Source organism: Ranitomeya variabilis, chromosome 6, assembly GCF_051348905.1.
Source record: "Ranitomeya variabilis isolate aRanVar5 chromosome 6, aRanVar5.hap1, whole genome shotgun sequence".
Classification (NCBI taxonomy): Eukaryota; Metazoa; Chordata; class Amphibia; order Anura; family Dendrobatidae; genus Ranitomeya; species Ranitomeya variabilis.
In genome coordinates this window covers 574,187,694-574,207,664 of record NC_135237.1, presented here as the reverse complement: position 1 = coordinate 574,207,664, position 19,971 = coordinate 574,187,694, and the positions used below count along the sequence as shown (strand labels likewise).

The 19,971-nt window shown below is 46.6% G+C and overlaps 2 protein-coding genes across 4 annotated transcripts in view; both read left to right on the top strand.

Moving 5' to 3' along the window:
* Positions 1–19,971, top strand: part of LOC143783138 (cytochrome P450 2C20-like) — a 522,836-nt gene that overhangs the window by 179,295 nt on the left and 323,570 nt on the right. The window lies entirely within an intron of this gene.
* LOC143783140 (cytochrome P450 2K1-like) overlaps positions 4,442–19,971 on the top strand; it is a 47,661-nt gene continuing 32,131 nt past the window's right edge. The window contains exons 1-2 of the mRNA XM_077271459.1: positions 4,442–4,566; positions 11,826–12,013. Of these exons, the coding sequence (XP_077127574.1) occupies positions 11,882–12,013 (132 nt within the window). The 5' untranslated portion in view covers positions 4,442–4,566; positions 11,826–11,881. The remainder of the gene's footprint in view (positions 4,567–11,825; positions 12,014–19,971) is intronic.

Below are 19,971 nucleotides of genomic sequence, written 5' to 3'. Positions count from 1 at the left end.
CGTTGCCCCTGTGCTCTGCCTGGGGCCCCATGTTCTGCCTGGGGCCCCTGTGCTCTGCCTGGGACCACTGTGCTCTGCCTGGGGCCACTGTGCTCTGCCTGAGGCCCCATATGCTGCCTGGGGCCCCTGTGCTCTGCCTGGGGCCCCATATGCTGCCTGGGGCCCCTGTGCTCTGCCTGGGGCCCCTGTGCTCTGCCTGGGGCCACTGTGCTCTGCCTGGGGCCCCTGTGCTCTGCCTGGGGCCCCATATGCTGCCTGGGGCCCCTGTGCTCTGCCTGGGGCCCCGTGTGCTGCCTGGGGCCCCTGTGCTCTGCCTGGGGCCCCATATGCTGCCTGGGGCCACTGCTCTGCCTGGGGCCCCATATGCTGCCTGGGGCCCCTGTGCTCTGCCTGGGGCCACTGTGCTCTGCCTGGGGCCCCATATGCTGCCTGAGGCCCCTGTGCTCTGCCTGGGGCCCCATATGCTGACTGGGGCCCCTGTGTTCTGCCTGGGGCCACTGTGCTCTGCCTGGGGCCCCTGTGCTCTGCCTGGGGCCACTGTGCTCTGCCTGGGGCCCCATATGCTGACTGGGGCCCCTGTGCTCTGCCTGGGGCCCCTGTGCTCTGCCTGGGACCACTGTGCTCTGCCTGGGGCCCCATATGCTGCCTGGGGCCCCTGTGCTCTGCCTGGGGCCACTGTGCTCTGCCTGGGGCCCCATATGCTGCCTGGGGCCCCTGTGCTCTGCCTGGGGCCCCTGTGCTCTGCCTGGGGCCCCTGTGCTCTGCCTGGGGCCCCTGTGCTATGCCTGGGGCCCCTGTGCTCTGCCTGGGGCCCCATATGCTGCCTGGGGCCCCTGTGCTCTGCCTGGGGCCCCATATGCTGCCTGGGGCCCCATATGCTGCCTGGGGCCCCATATGCTGCCTGGGGCCCCATATGCTGCCTGGGGCCCCTGTGCTCTGCCTGGGGCCCTATGTTCTGCCTGGGGCCACTGTGCTCTAACTGGGGCCCCATATGCTGTCTGGGGCCCCTGTGCTCTGCCTGGGGCCACTGTGCTCTAACTGGGGCCCCATATGCTGCCTGGGGCCCCTGTGCTCTGCCTGGGGCCCCATGTTCTGCCTGGGGCACACGGAGCCCCTGTGCTCTGCCTGGGGCCCCATGTTCTGCCTGGGGCCACTGTGCTCTGCCTGGGGCCCCATATGCTGCCTGGGGCCCCTGTGCTCTGCCTGGGACCACTGTGCTCTGCCTGGGGCCCCATATGCTGCCTGGGGCCCCATATGCTGCCTGGGGCCCCTGTGCTCTGCCTGGGGCCACTGTGCTCTGCCTGGGGCCCCATATGCTGCCTGGGGCCCCATATGCTGCCTGGGGCCCCTGTGCTCTGCCTGGGGCCCCTGTGCTCTGCCTGGGGCCCCATATGCTGCCTGGGGCCCCTGTGCTCTGCCTGGGGCCACTGTGCTCTATCTGGGGCCCCATATGCTGCCTGGGGCCCCTGTGCTCTGCCTGGGGCCCCATATGCTGCCTGGGGCCCCTGTGCTCTGCCTGGGGCCCCATATGCTGCCTGGGGCCCCTGTGCTCTGCCTGGAGCCCCTGTGCTCTGCCTGGGGCCCCTGTGTTCTGCCTGGGGCCACTGTGCTCTGCCTGGGGCCCCTGTGTTCTGCCTGGGGCCACTGTGCTCTGCCTGGGGCCCCATATAAGTTTAAGTATGCTGCCTGGGGCCCCATATGCTGCCTGGGGCCCCTGTGCTCTGCCTGGGACCACTGTGCTCTGCCTGGGGCCTCATATGCTGCCTGGGGCCCCTGTGCTCTGCCTGGGGCCACTGTGCTCTGCCTGGGGCCCCATATGCTGCCTGGGGCCCCTGTGCTCTGCCTTGGGCCCCATATGCTGCCTGGGGCCACTGTGCTCTGCCTGGGTGTAGGACACTGGTGACGTCACTTAGCTCCGGACAAAGCCACGGAAGTTGGCACAAATTGCAGGAAGTAGTATTCTAGGCAATTAATCTCCGGACATTAGCTCCGGACATTAGCTCCGGACATTAGCTCCGGACATTATCTCTGGACATTAGCTTCGGACAAAGCCACGGAAGTTGGCACAAATTGCAGGAAGTAGTATTCTAGGCAATTATATATTAGATTTATGATGAAATCACCTCCAGGAATTCATGAATCAGGCCCAATGTTTACTGTGAAGTGACAGCTCAGTATTAGGTCTCTGACCCGTGGGCTAAGACCCTCAAATAGACCCTTTTTCTGAAGATTGACATCTGTCCTTCCCTGGAATGAGCTGTGGAGAGAAGAAATAAACGTGAACAATAAAATGATTCTATGTTGCAGAAGCTTTATGTCAGGAGTCTGAACATTTTGATTGCATTTTGTGCATTACTGCCCTTTTCCAACATGGCGTCTTTGGTCTCATGTGCACTGTCTTCCTGCTATATAACTCCACCCCAGCCTTCAGTCTGTGCTAGAGTATTCTGCCTTGCATCCAGCTCCTGTTCCTGGCGACTACCTGGCTTTGAACCTGCACCTGCTCCTGTGAACCTGTGTGAAGATCCTGCTGCTCAGCTCTGAGTTTCTGCTGCATACATCTGTTTCCAGTAATCCTCCATCTGGCTGCTTGTGTTTGTTTCCATCTGCATTTGCTGGACATGTAAGCTGTTGCTGCTCTGCTTAAACCTGAGACTTTTACCCAGGCCTCCCTGGTTGTGCTAAGAGAGTATTTGAACTGCCTTGTAAGCATATCTATCTGTGTTTGGACTACCAAGGACTTATTCATGTCAAGTATCCTCAAGAATAATTGTGCTTCATAGACTTTCTGCGTGATTGAATTTTCCTCTGAAGTTTCCTATAGACTGTTAAGCAGCATTTAAAATTTACACCAAGTGTTGTGGACTTGAGTTTCTCTCTGCACCTGTTTGAATCACCGTGTGATAATATAGACTTTCCCACTTATAAAACTGTGTCCTGTAGTTTTCTTGTTCCATGCAAAGAGTCTCCTGAGTTATCCCTTATAATCTTTACAGGATATTCTAGCCTCAATAAAGGAGACTGCTGGAACAATGACTGCAGAAAGCAGACTAGAGCAGGTGTTCTCCATAATTAGATCACTGCAGAAAGATGTGTAAGGTCTGCAAAAGAAGATTGGAAGCTTTGAACACAATCAACAAGTGTTTGGACAAACTTTGCAGGACTTAAGCACCCGCATGGCAGCCCAGGAAAACAAACTTGCTGGCATAGAGTCCCAGTATGGACGGGCTTTTCAGGACATAAGCATGCAAATGGCTGCACAAGCGACTTTTCCCTTTGGGCAACCGCCACCAGCTAGCCCACCTATTCAGATTTAATGGAAATCACGACAAATTTCGTGGCTTTGTGAATCAATGTATGCTATATTTTGATGTGCATGCTGACAGTTTTCCTAATGAGAGATCCAAAGTATTGTGTGTAATAATGCTGCTGACCGCACGAGCGCTCGCCTGGGCGAATCCGATGATTGAGTCTCGTGACCCACGGTTAAATAATTTGGATGATTTTTTGGCCGCTATGGCATTAATCTTTGACCCTAATCGCCTTGCAACCACTGAATCTGTTTTATTGTCTTTACGCCAGGCTAAACGTTCTGTTATTGAGTATGCTACTGAATTCAGAAGATTAGCGGTAGATACTAATTGGGACAGATATGCACAATTACCTATTTTTAAAAGGGGTCTGTCTAGCATTGTAAAGGATGAATTAGCTCGCTCTGAATCACCACAAGAGCTAGAAACATTTATACAGCATTGTGTGCGCATTGACATTTGCCTTACTGAGCGTAGGCAGGAGAAGTTTGCTGCATATAACCATATTTCTAAATTTCCCCTTCCTTCCAAAGAGCCTGCAGGTAAAACATCTCGAGAGGTGGAGGAGGTACCCATGCAAATTGATTCTGTTCAGAGGCGTGAGAGTAATGAGTGACGGGAGCATCGCCTTCGAGAAAGTCTGTGTTTCTACTGCGGCCAGTCTGACCACTTTCTAATCAACTGTCCCAAGTGGCCTAACAAGGTGCTAGCAGCAGTAGGGAGTATAACAACTATGAAGATGAATCTGACATCTCTGAATGTAGCCTACCTTTAAACGCTGTATTCCATTCACTTTCTATGACTTCACCAGCCAAGGAGCTAAGTGAAAAGAACTCTCACTGTTCTCTCCCAATTAAGATCCTGTGTACAGGACAGTGCATTTCCAGTGCAGCTATGATTGACTCTGGTGCAGGTGGCAATTTTATGGATATCGCATTTGCAAAAGAACATGGTATTGAAATTCAGCAAAGAGCCTCTCCAATTACCATGGAAACAGTGGATGGGTCACCTTTAATCTCCGGGCCTGTGGATCAGGAGACCGCACCCCTTGAGATTTTGTTGGAGCCTAATCATCAAGAGCAACTCTTTCTTGTTAATTTCTTTTCATTTTCCTGTGATTTTAGGCATCCCTTGGCTGCGTTCTCAGAATCCAACTATCAACTGGGAGACCAACGAGATTATCTTTTCAACAAGGAGCAACTCCGCATTGACTGAAGCTGTCCCCGAGTCCACAGCTACGGAACCACCGGTACAGGTATTTACTTTACCTTCAGCATATAAAGAGTTCTCTGACATCTGTGACAAGAAGAATGCAGATCAGTTCCTCCACACAGACATTATGACTGTCCCATTGAGTTGCTTCCTGGGGCAGCTATTCCTTTTGGTAACGTATATCCTTTGGTGGCACCTGAGCTTCAAGCCTTACAGGAGTATATTGATGAAAATCTGGCCAAAGGCTTCATACGTCCTTCTTCCTCACCAGCAGGGGCACCTATATTTTTTGTAAAGAAGAAGGATGGGTCCCTGAGACCCTGTGTGGACTATCGAGAGCTCAATAAGGTAACCATACGGAATCGTTACCCTTTGCCTCTGATTCTCGAATTACTGGAAAGAGTCCGCCATGCTAAGGTGTTCTCTAAACTGGATCTTTGTGGGGCTTATAATTTGGTGCGTATTCGTCCAGGGGATGAGTGGAAGACAGCATTCCGATGCCGGTATGGACACTTTGAATATCTTGTGATGCCCTTCAGGCTTTGTAATGCCCGTGCAACGTTTCAACACCTTGCTAATGACATTTTCAGAGATTTGTTGGACCAGTTTGTGGTGATCTATTTGGACGATATTCTAATCTTTTCTGACTCTACAGGAACATGAAGAACATGTCAAAGCTGTTTTAAGACATCTGAAAGAGAACCATCTGTATATCAAGCCAGAGAAATGCGAGTTCCATCTTTCTGAGATACAGTTCTTAGGTTATATCATCTCTCCCCAGGGGCCGAACATGGAATCTGGTAAGATTCAGGCTATCCTTGACTGGCTGGTACCCAAGAACGTTAAGGAGGTGCAACATTTTATTGGTTTTGCAAATTTCTACAGACGTTTTATTCGAAATTTTTCTGATATTGTCCATCCCATTACTTCCTTGACAAAGAAGGAAAAGCCCTTTAAGTGGTCATCACAGGCTCAAGAAGCTTTTGATCGGCTTAAGATCTGTTTCACCTCAGCACCGCTGTTGATACACCCAGATCCAACACTTTCTTTCATTGTGGAGGTGGACGCTTCTGATAATGCCTTGGGGGCTATTCTCTCCCAAAGAACTGCTGAAAAGTGTCTGCTACATCCTTGTGCTTTCTTTTCCCGTAGACTAACCTCAGCAGAGAAGAATTATGATGTGGGAGACAAGGAATTGCTGGCTATTATTGCGGCTTTCAAGGAATGGAGGCATCATCTGCAAGGAGCTGCACAACAGATCGTAGTGCTTACTGACCATCGCAATTTAGAGTTCCTCGGATCCGCTAGATGTCTTTCTCGTCAGGCTCATTGGAATTTATTTTTAAATCAATTTAATTTTGTTATCTCTTACTGTCCAGGTTCTCGCAATGGGAAGGCTGATGCTTTATCCCAAATCCATGCTGCGGATTCCGTACCTGGAGCCCCGTCTAAGACCATTCTATCTGATGCCAATTTCATCGGAGTTATCCATGATCAGGACTTGTGGAAGAAGTGCAGGGAGGCTTATGACGGTGATGTATTTCTGGCCAACCCACCTGTTGATATTAATCTTGTCTTTAAGGGTGGCATGTGGTTCATAGATCGACATATCTACGTCCCTGAGGACGTCCGTCTGCAGATCCTCAAGTTGGTACATGACTCCAAGTTGGCTGGTCACAGGGGGGTACAGAAGACACAAGAGTTCCTAAGCCGATTTTTCTAGTGGCCAACTTGCCTGAAGGACACTAAGGACTATGTTCTCTCTTGCGAGGTATGTGCTCATTACAAGACTCCTCGTGTGGCACCTACGGGTCTCCTGCAACCATTACCTGTTCCGTCCAGACCTTGGGAGTCTATATCAATGGACTTTATTGTGGAGCTGCCTACATTGGGGGGCATGAATACGATCATGGTAGTAGTTGATTGCCTGACTAAAGCCGCTCATTTGTTCCATGCACCGGCCTCCACTCAGCTAAGGATACAGTGAACTTGGTTATTCAGAACGTCTTCCGGCTGCATGGGGTCCCGGATGAGATCATCTCTGACCATGGAGTACAGTTCACTTCAATATTCTGGAAGTGGTTTTGCTCTGCACTCAATATTAATGTGTGTCCCCTAGGCTTACCATCCCCAGACAAGTGGTCAGACTGAGCGTACCAACCAGACGTTGGAACAATATCTAAGATGCTATGTTAGCCATCTCCAAGATGATTGGTTGGAATTACTGCCGTTAGCCGAATTTTCATACAACAATTCTCAGAGTGCCTGCACTAAGTTCACTCCTTTCTTTGCCAGTCTGGGTTATCATCCATGTATCTTACCTAGGTCTCTGATTAATTCTCTGGTTCCAGCAGTTGAGGAAAGGCTGACTGAGATGAGGCAAAATCTGGAGGTTCTGATGGAATCCCTGACCACGGCTCAAGAACATTTTAAGAGATCGGCTGGTAGGTTCCGTAAACTTGCACCTATGTTCAAGGTAGGAGATTCCATGTGGTAATCAACTAAGAATCTGAAGTTAAACGTTCCTTCACAAAAACTTGGACAGAAATTCATTGGCCCTTTCAAGATCAACGGTATTGTGAGCTCTGTGGCCTGCCGTCTGAAGCTGCCTAGGACTATGAAGGTACACCCAGTTTTTCATGTATCTTTACTAAAGCCTGTATCTCCTAATACCTTCCAGGAACATTTTGTGCCACCTCCACAGCCTGTGGTGATTGATGGGCAAGAACAATTTGTGGTGGAGGAAATTATTGATTCCAGGATTCGCAATAATCGGCTCCAATATCTTATAAGATGGCAGGGATATCCCCCTGAGGAAGACTCTTGGGAACCTGTGGAAAACATCAATGCCCAACAGAAGATCTCTCGTTTTCATCAAAGATTCCCTGAGAAACCAGGTCTAGGATCGTCCTGAGGGCGCTTCTAAGGAGGGAGTAATGTCAGGACTCTGAACATTTTGATTGCTTTTTGTGCATTACTGCCCTTTTCCAAGATGGCGTCTTTGGTCTCATGTGCACTCTGTCTTCCTGCTATATAACTCCACCCCAGCCTTTAGTCTGTGCTAAAGTATTCTGCCTTGCATCCAGCTCCTGATCCTTGCGACTCCCTGGCTTTGCACCTGCTCCTGTGAACCTGTGTGGAGATCCTGCTACTCAGCTCTGAGTTTCTGCTGCATACATCGGTTTCCAGTAATCCTCCATCTGGCTGCTTGTGTTTGTTTCCATCTGCTTTTGCTGGACATGTAAGCTGTTGCTGCTCTGCTTAAACCTGAGACTTTTACCCAGGCCTCCCTGGTTTTGCTAAGATAGTATTTGAACTGCCTTATAAGCATATCTATCTGTGTTTGGACTACCAACGACTTATTCGTGTCAAGTATCCATTGCATTTTCCTCTGAAGTTTCCTATAGACTGTTAAGCAGCATTTAATATTTACTCCAAGTGTTGTGGACTTGATTTTCTCTCTGCACCTGTTTGACTCACCGTGATAATATAGACTTTCCCACTTATAAAACTGTGTCCTGTAGTTGTCTTGTTCCATGCAAAGAGTCTCCTGAGTTATCCCTTATAATCTTTACACTTTATCACCCCACCCCTCCACGTGTGATTAACATCATTGGGTGAGGAAATATAAAAAACAAGTAATAGTCACTAACCTGCAGCTCTGCACCACACATTAATATCAATAAAAACTTCAGCTTCATAGATGATAAGCTACCAAAAAGTTACAGAAGTCTCAGAACTTGGTGACACAAATATAAAGACCCGGAGAATCATGTTCCTGCTCATTTTTACCACAAACTGAACAACAGCGAAAAAACATTGGCGGAATTGCATTTTTCTCATCATTTCACCGTCAGATTTTTTTTTTTATTTTTAAGAACATTATATGGTAGAATAAATGGTATCATTCAAAACTACAACTCATCCCACAAACTGTCCTATGGCAATGTCGATGGAAAAATAAAGCTATGGCTGAGGAAAAAACAATACATATATATTGCTCAGTCCATACATTCCGGTTAAATATTCTGGTGATGGACTATATAAAACTTACTGCTCATAGTAGACCAGACGCTGAGTACCTAGAGCTGTAGAAATGTAACATCATGGCTTCTCCTGAGAAACAAAATACCCAGTTGCATACTAGATGCCAAGTGGTTGCACAGACGACTGCAACAAGTCCCAGAATGGGGAAACCAACTCCAAAATAGGAGAATAAGGAGTAAGTAGGTTAAAAAAAAAACAATTTTATTGTATAAATATTCATAAAAAGTCAAGAAAAGTGAACAGTGTGCATCAAAGACAAACAAACAAATGCCAGCCTACAGAATATAAATAGGCACGAGTACTCTTGATACGTGTAAAAGTTGTGCTCAAGGTAGAGATGCCCTGATACCAGCCAACAGATCTATTGATAGATAAAGCCAAATGGCAATACGTGTAAGATTGGGGAGGACATCATTTACCGATTGTAAAGAAAATTAAGGCTGTCAAAGAGTTGGTTGGCAGGACCCCGACGCGCGTTTCGTATGTTGAAAATTGCTTTCTCAAGTGTAATGCGTTTATGGCGACTAAAAGGACCTTTTTGTTTCCATGGTGACCGGTCAATTGACTGGTCACATGGTCCATATGGATCAATCAAGTAGCTCCAATGGCGCGTGCGCACTGTGCCCACCAATTCCCGCAAACGTGACCACGGCCATCAAGCGTCACCGCGCATGCGCAAGGGAAGCAAATGAGTCGCTGCCCTCAGTTATGCGCAGGAGGCATAAAGGGACAGGGCGACCGAGTGGCACAGATGTGCACCATTACTCCATCTAAAGGTACAACTCCAAGCTGAAAGAAAGAATGACAGGCAGTCCACATAAAGCAGTATCTCTCTATGGTAGCAAGTAGTACAATTGGAGACATCAGCTAATATAAAATTATGCAAAATAGCAAGACATAACAGGTGATGATACATGAACAAAGTTACAAAGTGAGCAAACATCATGATCCCATCATTGCGAATTGTATAAAGAAGAGATGGACACCAGTAGGATTCACAGCAGGAGAGGAAACATCAAAGGCCGATGATGGTACCACAACAAGGTCATAGCTCTAAATGATAAAGGACATCAAAAAATGTGAGAAATAAAAAAAAAAATTTAAAATGAATAGAAACACAGAACATCTGGAGGGGGATGGGATGCATGATGGGAACATGATAAAGCACGAATATGGGCAGGGTGCTACATATGTATAGGACAGATGCAAAAAAGAGCATCTCTTTCAGACCTTTAGGGGTCATGGTATCCAGTGTCACTATCCATTTGGTTTCACATTGAGCTAGAAGTTTTTAATATCACCACCTCTGATCCCAGTATGGATAATATCAATGCCCCTGGCCATAAGTGATTTGGGGTCACAATTTTGGTAAGCCTTAAAATGGTGGGGAATTGTTTTGAGATCAGAGGGGTCGGCCACTGTCTTGGCAGCGTCAATGTCTCGCGCATGCTTCCGCACCCGTACTCCGAGCTCCCTAAATGTCAGGCCAACATTTATCAAAAGGGCAGCTACATTTGGCATACTAGATTACATTAGTGCTGCTGCTACATGATATATGTTGCCTAATTTGAAAATGTTTGGAGCCATCCGATGAGTCGAATGTGGAGCAGTGCAGGACACTGGCGCAGGCGAGACAGCGGACGCATGGAAATGATCCCAGCACTGGTCCCCTTGATACAAATAGATTTGATTTAGCTGGAACATAGTGATTTTTGACAAGGAGATAGTTTGGATTTTTTGATCTCCTAGAAGTCATGGATGGAAAATCACCTAGATGGAGTCCCAGGGAAGGTTCTGTCCTGAGTATGGTCCAATGTTTGCCTAAAATATCCCTCATACTAGTCCACTTATGGTTGTATGTTGATATGAATCTGAGCTTGTCATCTTTGCCACTACCACTGTTTTTATTTTGGTACAAGTGATTGTTACATGATTAGTGATGAGCGAATATACTCGTTACTCGAGATTTCCCGAGCACGCTCGGGTGTCCTCCCGAGTATTTTTAAGTGCTCGGAGATTTAGTTTTCATCGCCGCAGCTGAATGATTTACAGCTACTAGCCAGCCTGAGTACATGTGGGGGTTAACTGGTTGCTAGGGAATCCCCACATGTAATCAACACGATGGGCTGTCCAGGTTGGAGGTCCTCAAGAACAGGCAGATCGCATCCAAGCCATGTGTGTGGCTTATACAAGTGGATAGGGTCGCAATGTCTGTGGGGATAAGCAAGGTACCTTTTTCCATAAAGATGCTGTCAACCCAGGGGAGGACATCCGTCATGTCACGGACATAGGACAGTAGTGTCTCCACCAGGGGCTTGAGATAATTATAAACATATTCTGCTCCGTCTGTATATTCCGGTTAATTTTTTTTGTGAGGGACTATATAAAACTTCTACAAGAGCTGTAGAAATGCAACATCATAGCTTCTCCTACAGCTTTGACTACTCACCTGACACATCTTCCTTTTCATCAACTAGGAATCAATAAAATTGTAAGTGCATGCCCTCATCATCTCCCACCTTGACTACTGCAATAGCCTACTTTGTGGCCTCCCTGCTAACACACTTGCATCCATCCAGCCCATCATTAACTCTACTGCCGACTAATCCATCTCTCCCCACACTACTCCTTTGCTTCTTCTCTGCATATTATTTTGTTGGCTCCAGATTCCCAAACGTATCCAATTTAAGCTACTAACGTTGACCTACAAAGCCGTCTATAATCTGTCATCTTCATATATCTTATCTTCTGATATATCCTCATACATTATTCCTCATTCATTATCCCTGCCCCTCACAAGACCATCTCTCCTCCTCCACTATCCTATGTTTCTCATATAATTACCTGCAAGACTTCTCCTGAGCCTTCGTCATCCTCTGGAGTCCAGAGCCCAAACACAACTGACTTTTTCCCACAGTTGGAACCATCAGACAAATCCTGGAGACTCATCTCATCAGGAAGGTCTTCAGCCTGCAATGACTCCACTGTCACCTCATTACAGCCTGTAATAGCAGCACTGCCCCGTCCCTACCCGGTTAACAACACTGCCCTTCCCCGTTCTTCTGTGTCCTTCCCCCATGTCCTGCAGATGTTAAGACCGTGAAGGCAGGGTCCTCTTCCCCTGTACTAGTCCTTTTGTTCATGTTTTTGCACTTGTGTGTGCTTTTTCTTTGTAATCCCTCTCCATATATTTAGAACTCTGGAATTATCGGTGCTCCAAAATAACTAATGATAATCTGAATTTTTGTTTCACAGCTAAAGTTCAGCAGGAGATAGATGAGGTGACCAAGTCCCTGCGATCCCCTTAGATCATGGACAAGCCCCAGCTGGCTTATACAAACGCCGTCATCCATGAAGCACAGCGAGTTCTTGACCTGGCACCAACTGCTCTTTTCCATGCAGTCAATGAAGACATCAAGTTCAGAGGTTATACCATCCCGAAGGTACGCAGCAATTTTTAGAATGTTAAGCCAACAAAAAAGGGGTAAATAAACCCTTAAATAACAATTTTATTTCACCAATAAAGAAGGGATCAAATGAAAAGATGACAGTACACAATACTAGACTGCTGTAGGAAGAAGTGCTCTATAAGTAATGACACAGTGCCATAGGTAGACTAATCGTAATGTGAGCCAATGAAAAGCACAAACAGTACATTCTAAATGAATTATCTCACAAGTGAGATGGGACTCTAAAACTGATCTTGTATTTTCCACAAATGGGTGTTTAGTGCACAAATTCTTACAGTTTGCATTTTCTAAATTTTCTCACAAAATACTGTAGAAGTTTTTGGACACTTTTTGAAGATATTTTTTTTAACAAACAGGTTAAAATGCATACAATAAGAAAAGGTGCTAGATCCAAATATAGAGGGACTTGAGTGCCATAGGATGCTCCAAACTGGTAGCCAGACATCAAGTGAACCCTAATGAAGAGGTGCAGTGATGATTCATTGCAAAGATCCATTCACATAAACTGCACTAATACCCAGCATAAGGGAGGATTCCCAATCAAACCCCATATGTTAAGACTAAATATTAGCTACGTTAGCATGCTTGACTTTCACTGGGGAAACGCTCAGTGGGAAATAAGTCCCTTGTGCAATGTCAGAAGTGTTTAAATGCACTAAATGCCGCAAAAAAGTAAGAAATGAATGGCATATTACCTAATGTTGGTCGTGTGGAAGATCCCTGGCGTCCTTCTGCCTCGACGCGCGTTTCACAATGCTTCTTCAGGAGGCGTCATGCATGCAAGATCAACAAAGAGGCCAAATTGTGGAATTACCCCCTCCATTGACAAGCGCGCTTGGAGAAAAAGGAAGATGCACACAGATTGTGAGCAAAGTCACTTTTATCTGATATAAGAAACAAGAGGCAGTATTTTATACCATTTACAACAAATGTACGGTAACTCATGTAGCCCTCCCCCCTTGTTACCCCAGGTCATGCTGACCTTTATTTCCCTCGTACCCAGAACATGCTGTTTGCCGACTATTGAAAACATGTAAGATAAGAAGTATAAAATCCTTGAATCGTAGACTACAAGACTGCTGCCTCATAAGAACAAATTCTAAGCACATTCTAGCAATTAAAGGCAATTAAAGTCCAAACATTAACCCTTCTATATCAATTTCCCCCTTTTGTAAATGGTATAACCTCTGCCACAGGGTCAGCCAATGATCTACCTGCTTCGCCCATCCACCCTCAGTGCGGACACTCACTTCCCCGTCAGCAGTGGTTATCCGGGGTCTGTGATACACTATGGATGGCACAGCCTTAAATTCCTTCCTTAAACATACACTCTTCAATAACTATGTAATGCATATATTAGCGCTTTTACAACTACATAAAGCAATAAACAAAACAAAACAATAAAAATTGCATGCAAGTCTGTAAAATACCAAAAATAATCCATCCCGCTAGGCCGCTAAGCCAATTGGCTGGATTTAAAAAGGAGTCTCTATATTGTATTAGTCTCATTAAGAACCTTAAGGAGCCTAGAAAATCTCATTGTAAATGCAGTGTGGTGTTAATACCTTCCTTGGCTCCAGGGGTAAGGCTAAGTACAGCATAATCCTTGCATATACTGGGATGTGTGTACAGATCCAACAGTCCAGCAGTTTTTGTCCTTCCGCGTCTTTTATAAGAAGAGCAAGGTGTTGAATAAGTTTGTTGTCCCTGTCAACATTTAAAAGTTTATGGAGTGTCTCTGTAGAGTGTAAAAATCCTTCCACTGCCAGCAAGGTGATTAGGAGAACAGTCATTCTGCTGGTGCAAAGATCTTTTTGCCGTGACTGGCATGGATCCAGGTGGGCTTTCCCTCAAGTTTCACTGAGGTAAATGTGGTCAGCTGGACTTTACAACGGGCCGTCAAACCGTGGATCTAGGCTCCTTCTCACATGTCTGTGTATGACTATCCAATCACCTGGATTCAGCTGACGTACATCTGCACTGGCATTAGGATCTGGAATGGACGAGAACACGTTTATGCACCACATTAAGTCTTTCCTGCAAGGCCTTGACATGGGCTGTCATACCACCGCGTTGCATTTGTAGCACCTGTGGGAAGTACAGACCAGTCTTTGGTGCACTACCAAACAGGACTTCAAAAGGAGACAAGCCTGTCCTTGTATTTGGAGTGTGTCTGACTAAAAAGAGTGCAAGAGGCAAGCACTCTACCCCGCTCTTTCCTGCGCGTGCCATGGGCTTTGACTTTTCAGTTTAAGTGTCCCGTTTAGTCTCTCCACTTTCCCACTACTTTGTGGTCTATATGGTGCATGAAATGCTTGCTGTACTATCAGGGCCTGCATGACTTCCCTCATTATTTCTCCCGTGAAGTGTGTGCCCCTATCGCTCTCTATGGTTTCTGGGACACCATACCTGCAGATCAGTTCTTTCATCAGTTTGTCTGCAGTCATTTTAGCATTTGCACATTTTACCGGATAGGCTTCCGGCCAACCAGAGAAGAGATCTACAGATACTAGGACATTTGCATACACTCCTACCTTGGGTAACTGTATGTAGTCAGTCTGCAGTCTCTGAAATGGGTAGAGAGGCCTGAGTGTCGCTTTCTTAGGGAGTTTTACCTGTGTTGTGCTGTAGGAGTTTCATGGCTGCCTAACTGAAACCAGGAGCGATCCAGAAGGCATCTACCATGGACACATGTGACATTTTGAGGCGTGAGTGGAGCCATGTGTTTCTTGCACCATAATTAGGAACAGGGACCGTGGTATACACAATTTATCCTTATTCTCCCATACTCCATTCGAGCTCAGATCAGCTCCCATTCTTCCACAGTGTTCCTTCTCTGTTTGGGCAGCTGGAGGGATTTCAGGACATCTAGGCTCAGTGTGGCTGGAATACGCTGACTCCTCGCCACCGTCCACTGCTCCCTAGGCCGTCTTGCTGCTACTTTAGGAGCCTCATCCGCCTTTCTGTTGCCCTCTTCTTCCACAGAGTCACCGTTCGTGTGTGCTTTTGCCTTGACGATGCCAACCTGGACTGGTAACACCAATGCCTCCATTAATTGTTTCACCAGCTCTGAATTGTTAATGGGCTTACCGGCTGATGTAAGAAAAGCTCTGCTTCTCCAGATAGGGCCATAATTATGGGATATTCCCCATGCATAATTCAAATCTGTGTAAATATTAGCGACTTTACCTGCAGCAGCTCTACACGCCTCAGTGAGTGACTTCAACTCTGCCTCCTGCACCGACAAGTGAGGAGGGAGTGGTTCAGCTTGGATTACCTCATGTGAGGTGGGAGTGGTTCAGCTCGGATTACCTCATGTGAGGAGGGAGTGGTTCAGCTCGGATTACCTCATGTGAGGAGGGAGTGGTTCAGCTCGGATTACCTCATGTGAGGAGGGAGTGGTTCAGCTCAGATTACCTCATGTGAGGAGGGAGTGGTTCAGCTCGGATTACCTCATGTGAGGAGGGAGTGGTTCAGCTCGGATTACCTCATGTGAGGATACTACTGCATATCCAGTGTAGAATCGCCCATCCTGGTGATATCTGGAGCCTTCTTAAAAAAAAGATAAAAACCTCAGAATATGCATAAGGAACAGTTTTTTCCATAAACATATGTAAAACCCATTGTCTCCTGACTCATCAGTTCATATGCAGTCATGTTCATGCGTCATGTCAAAGTACTCTTCTTCACCTGCCAACACCGCCACCAATTCCCCCTTTTCTGAATCCACAGGCAGATGAGTGGCTGGGTTTTGGTTGAACTTGTGTGAGTATGGCAATAATGTCATGTGGGGTGTAAATTGTCAAAGGAAAAGTCAGTGTGAGCTCACAGGCCTAGCAGTAATACAGCAGCTCTTACAGCATGGACACACGTAGGAGACCCTCTAATCACTGGGTCTAATTGTGCTGAGACAAAGCTATCAGTCTCTGTTTCCCTCTATGCTGTTGTTTCAGCACTGCCTGTTTTCTTTCTTTAATCAGGAGTCTTATACCTTTAGCAAAGCAATATTGTGGCCTAAAAATGTCACCTTTTGTTTGCAATACTGTAGTTTGTCTCGTGAGACTTTGCAACCCTTTCCTGCCAAAAACCACAACAAGGGCATCTGGTCCGCACAGCAGAGCAGGAGGTCATCCATGTACTGTAATAGTACAATCAGTGGATGAGGTGAGGAATGCATTTGCCAAATCAGTGATTGTGAAACATTTTGACGTAGCTGGGATCTGTGACAGTACAGTGTGTTTATTAGGAACAGCTGAGGTCACACTCACTGTAACATCATAAGTCATGAACTATTCTGTAAGTGTCAGGGGAACCCTTGGGTCCTTTTTTCTTAGGCTACTTTCACACATCAGGTTTTTCGCCGCATGCCGAATCCGGCGTCGTGCCGCAGCTCCGGATCCGGCTTATTGTGTGAAAACCGTATGGGACGGATCCGGTTGGCATCCGTTTCATCCGGTTTTCATTCTAGTTTTTGACGGATCCGGTTTTTAGAAACGCCCTCTGACATGCTAAAAATGTGATTGGCCCCCTGAAAACTATATATACAGTGTTCCTACAGCCCATCAGTGACAGGTTTGAGAGGAGTAGTTACAGAGCAAGATGGACGGCATTATTGTGAACATTCTGCAGAACAACATGGATTTCATCTTGGAGGCAAATCGATTGAAAACAATTGTTCTTTAGAAGGAGCGAGAGAGACAACGCATCATGCGTCAGCGCCGATGCCGTTTGTGGATCCACCCCTTCACGGCACAGAGAATGACGCAGGGAGTCTTTTCCACTTTATACATGGAGCTACGAGGAGAGCCAGAGAAGTTTTTCAGCTATATGCGGATGAAAGCGGAGAACTTTGATGTATTGGTGGAGCAGGTTGAACATCTAATAAGAAGGAGTGATACATATTGCAGATTCTCCATTACACCGGCTGAGCGTCTGATGGTCACTCTTCGGTAAGCATTCTTTTTAGATGTACTCTTGTAGCGCACTTTCATTGATTGATATTTTGAATTTGTAGTAATTTCACAGATTCCTAGCAACTGGAGAATCCCTGTCTTCACTACATTTCCAGTTCAGACTGGGCATTTCAACCATATCAGGAATAGTGAGACACACTTGCCGTGCACTGTGGGACTCTCTGCACAATGATTTTATTCCACATCCCACAATGCAGACTTGGTTGGAAGTAGCAGACAGATTCCAGGAAGTGTGTCAGTTTCCCAATTGCTTGGGCGCGGTGGACGGAAAACACATCCGTATCGTGAAACCGGCTGGTTCTGGATCCGAATATTTTAACTAATGATGGCTGATGGCCATCGCCGATGCGGATTACAAATTTGTAGCGGTGGATATTGGGGCATATGGCCGCTCTAATGATTCGCAAGTTTTCAAACTGTCTTCTATGGGGTGGCATTTGTATGGAAAAACCCTTCAACTCACCCCCCCCCCACCCCCCCCGAGGCCGCTGCCTCAAACCTCTGAGCCACCAATGCCTTTTGTTTGTGTTGGGGATGAAGGCTTTCAGCTTTCAGAACATCTTTTGAAACCCTACTCCAGCCTTGGTTTAAACAATACTAAAAGAATTTTCAACTACCAACTCACACGTGCACGGAGAATGGTGGAGTGTGCGTTTGGCATCCTAACCGCCAAATGGAGAGTTCTCCTGACATCCATTAACTTGAAGACAGACACTGTGGATGAGGTAGTGAAAGCGTGTGTTGTCCTACACAATTATGTGCTATCCAAGGAACAGATTTCCATTGAGGACCAATCTCAAAAAACCACCTTGGCTGATTATACCAACATAACGTATAGAAGTTCTGTGACTGTTTCCCGAATTCGGGATCAATTTGCCGAATATTTTATTTCACCCGAAGGAAGAATAGACTGGCAGGATGAGAGAGTTTGAACAATTTGTCTTTTTCCTAGTAACAAGTATTTTACCTTTTACCCAAGTTGCGTACCTGTTTGGTTTTACCTTTTACCAAAGTAGTGTACCTGTTTGATTTTACCTTTTACCCAAGTTGTGTACCTGTTTGGGTTGTACCCAAAGTATTTTACCTCTGACCAATAAACCTTGTTTAACCAAAGTGTTATCTATACCTTATAAAGAAAATACAAGACAGCTTTAAACAACAGTTTTATTAAAAAAAATTTCAAACAAAAATAAACTGTTATTTAGCAACACAAAAATAAACTTAATTTTTCTGAACACAAAACTCTATAGATTTGAATAAGTCAGAGTGGAGATAGTGCTGGAGGGGCTGTCGGATAGGGACACTTCGACAGTGGGAGTGTGGAGAGAGCAATGTGTTGGTGGTGGGGAAGGATCAATAGGTAGTGGTGAAGGAGTGGAGATGGCAATTGAACGGATGGACAGGAAAGTGGGATTGGGGTTAGGAATTTGATAGGATGGAGGGGTGTAGGTGATGTTTTGGGTGGATTCGGAGGCAGAAGCAGTGATGGGTGGAGAAGAGGGTTGGGAAGGAGGTGAAACAGGCTGGTGGTAGTGGCCAGGGAGAGGAGGTGCAGATGAAGTAGATGAGAAGTGGTATGGGTCGGGATCATCATATTGGTGGAAAGGGGCATGGGAACGATGTGCGTGATGGTGAGGTTGGGATGGGGCACGGGCAGGTTGGTGGTACGGGTCAGGAGGATGGTAGTGGCTGTAGTGATGGACAGTGGAGGAAGGGGGGGCACATGCAGCATGGGTGGCAAGAGTCTCTGCTCTTGAGGCAATGAGCGCTAGAGTAGACTGGCAGGATTCCATTACTTGCATCTGCTGAGAAGCAGATAGCGTCTCCATTTGCTCAAGTACTGACTGGAAAAAAGTGTTTTTCGTTGACTGTCTTGCCTCTGAACGCATCGTTAACAGAAGTGTATGCATCTCGAGTATATTTTTATTTATTAAATTAAAACCTGCAGCCATTTGCTCGGACAAATCTTTCAGACAGTTCTGGAATGATGCGTTCAGGTGTAAGAACTCGGGCGCATAACTGTACCTGACCCCTCTGCCGAAGACGCCCCGATGCTACAGGTGTACTAGAGGTGGCAGCAGCAGAGGGGTGGGGTACAGAAAATGCTATATCTTCACCAGCAGATACATGCAATGGAACCGGCCAGGATGCTCCAGCGCTCGTGGATGGGACAGAGGGATCCGATGTGTGGGAAGGTGCAGAGTGGGAAGGTGCAGAGTGGTCGTCACTGTCAAAGTGTCCCTCGGTGGCGGCCTCCTGAGGGATCACCCCAGAAGGGTTCAACTGTGCTGCAGGCTCCCGAGTGCTCCCGACGGTGCTGTGGAACAAAAGAGAAAAACAAGCAATTAATATACTGTCATTGCATGGCCCTGGCTGAAAGAGCATAAGAGGTTTAGACATGTTAAACATTGGTTAGTACATGTGGTGGGTAATATTTACCTTCGTGTCACCATCGTTGACCTGAGGAACGACAGGGCTTGGGCATACTTGTATATGCTCCTGTGTCCTCCAGATCCACTCGGGGCCCGTATCTCTTTGTTGAACTCCTTCTTAAAGCGATCCCTGATCGACCGTCACCTTTTCACAATCCTCTCACCTGTTAAAAAAGGTGAAACCCAAAAATTGGTTAGAAACAATACTTAGAATGCATCAACAAAACTGAACTGTGGATACTTACGTTCTTGATTCTGGACCCCAACATCGAGGTCCTCCCACTTCGCTATAAGCTCTTGGCAGATTTGCTCCCAGAGTCGACGGGTCACTGTGATATCAGCATGGCGGCGGTCACCCATGTTCCACAGCAGCTCCTTGTCTCAGACAAGATCGATGAGGAGGTCAATATCGAGGCTGACCTCCTCACCGTCAGAATCAGGAGCACGCTGTGAAGCCTGTTAAAAAAAAAAGGGAAACAAAATTAAAACAAAATTGTTAACATAGAAAACCTAAAAAAAAAACAAA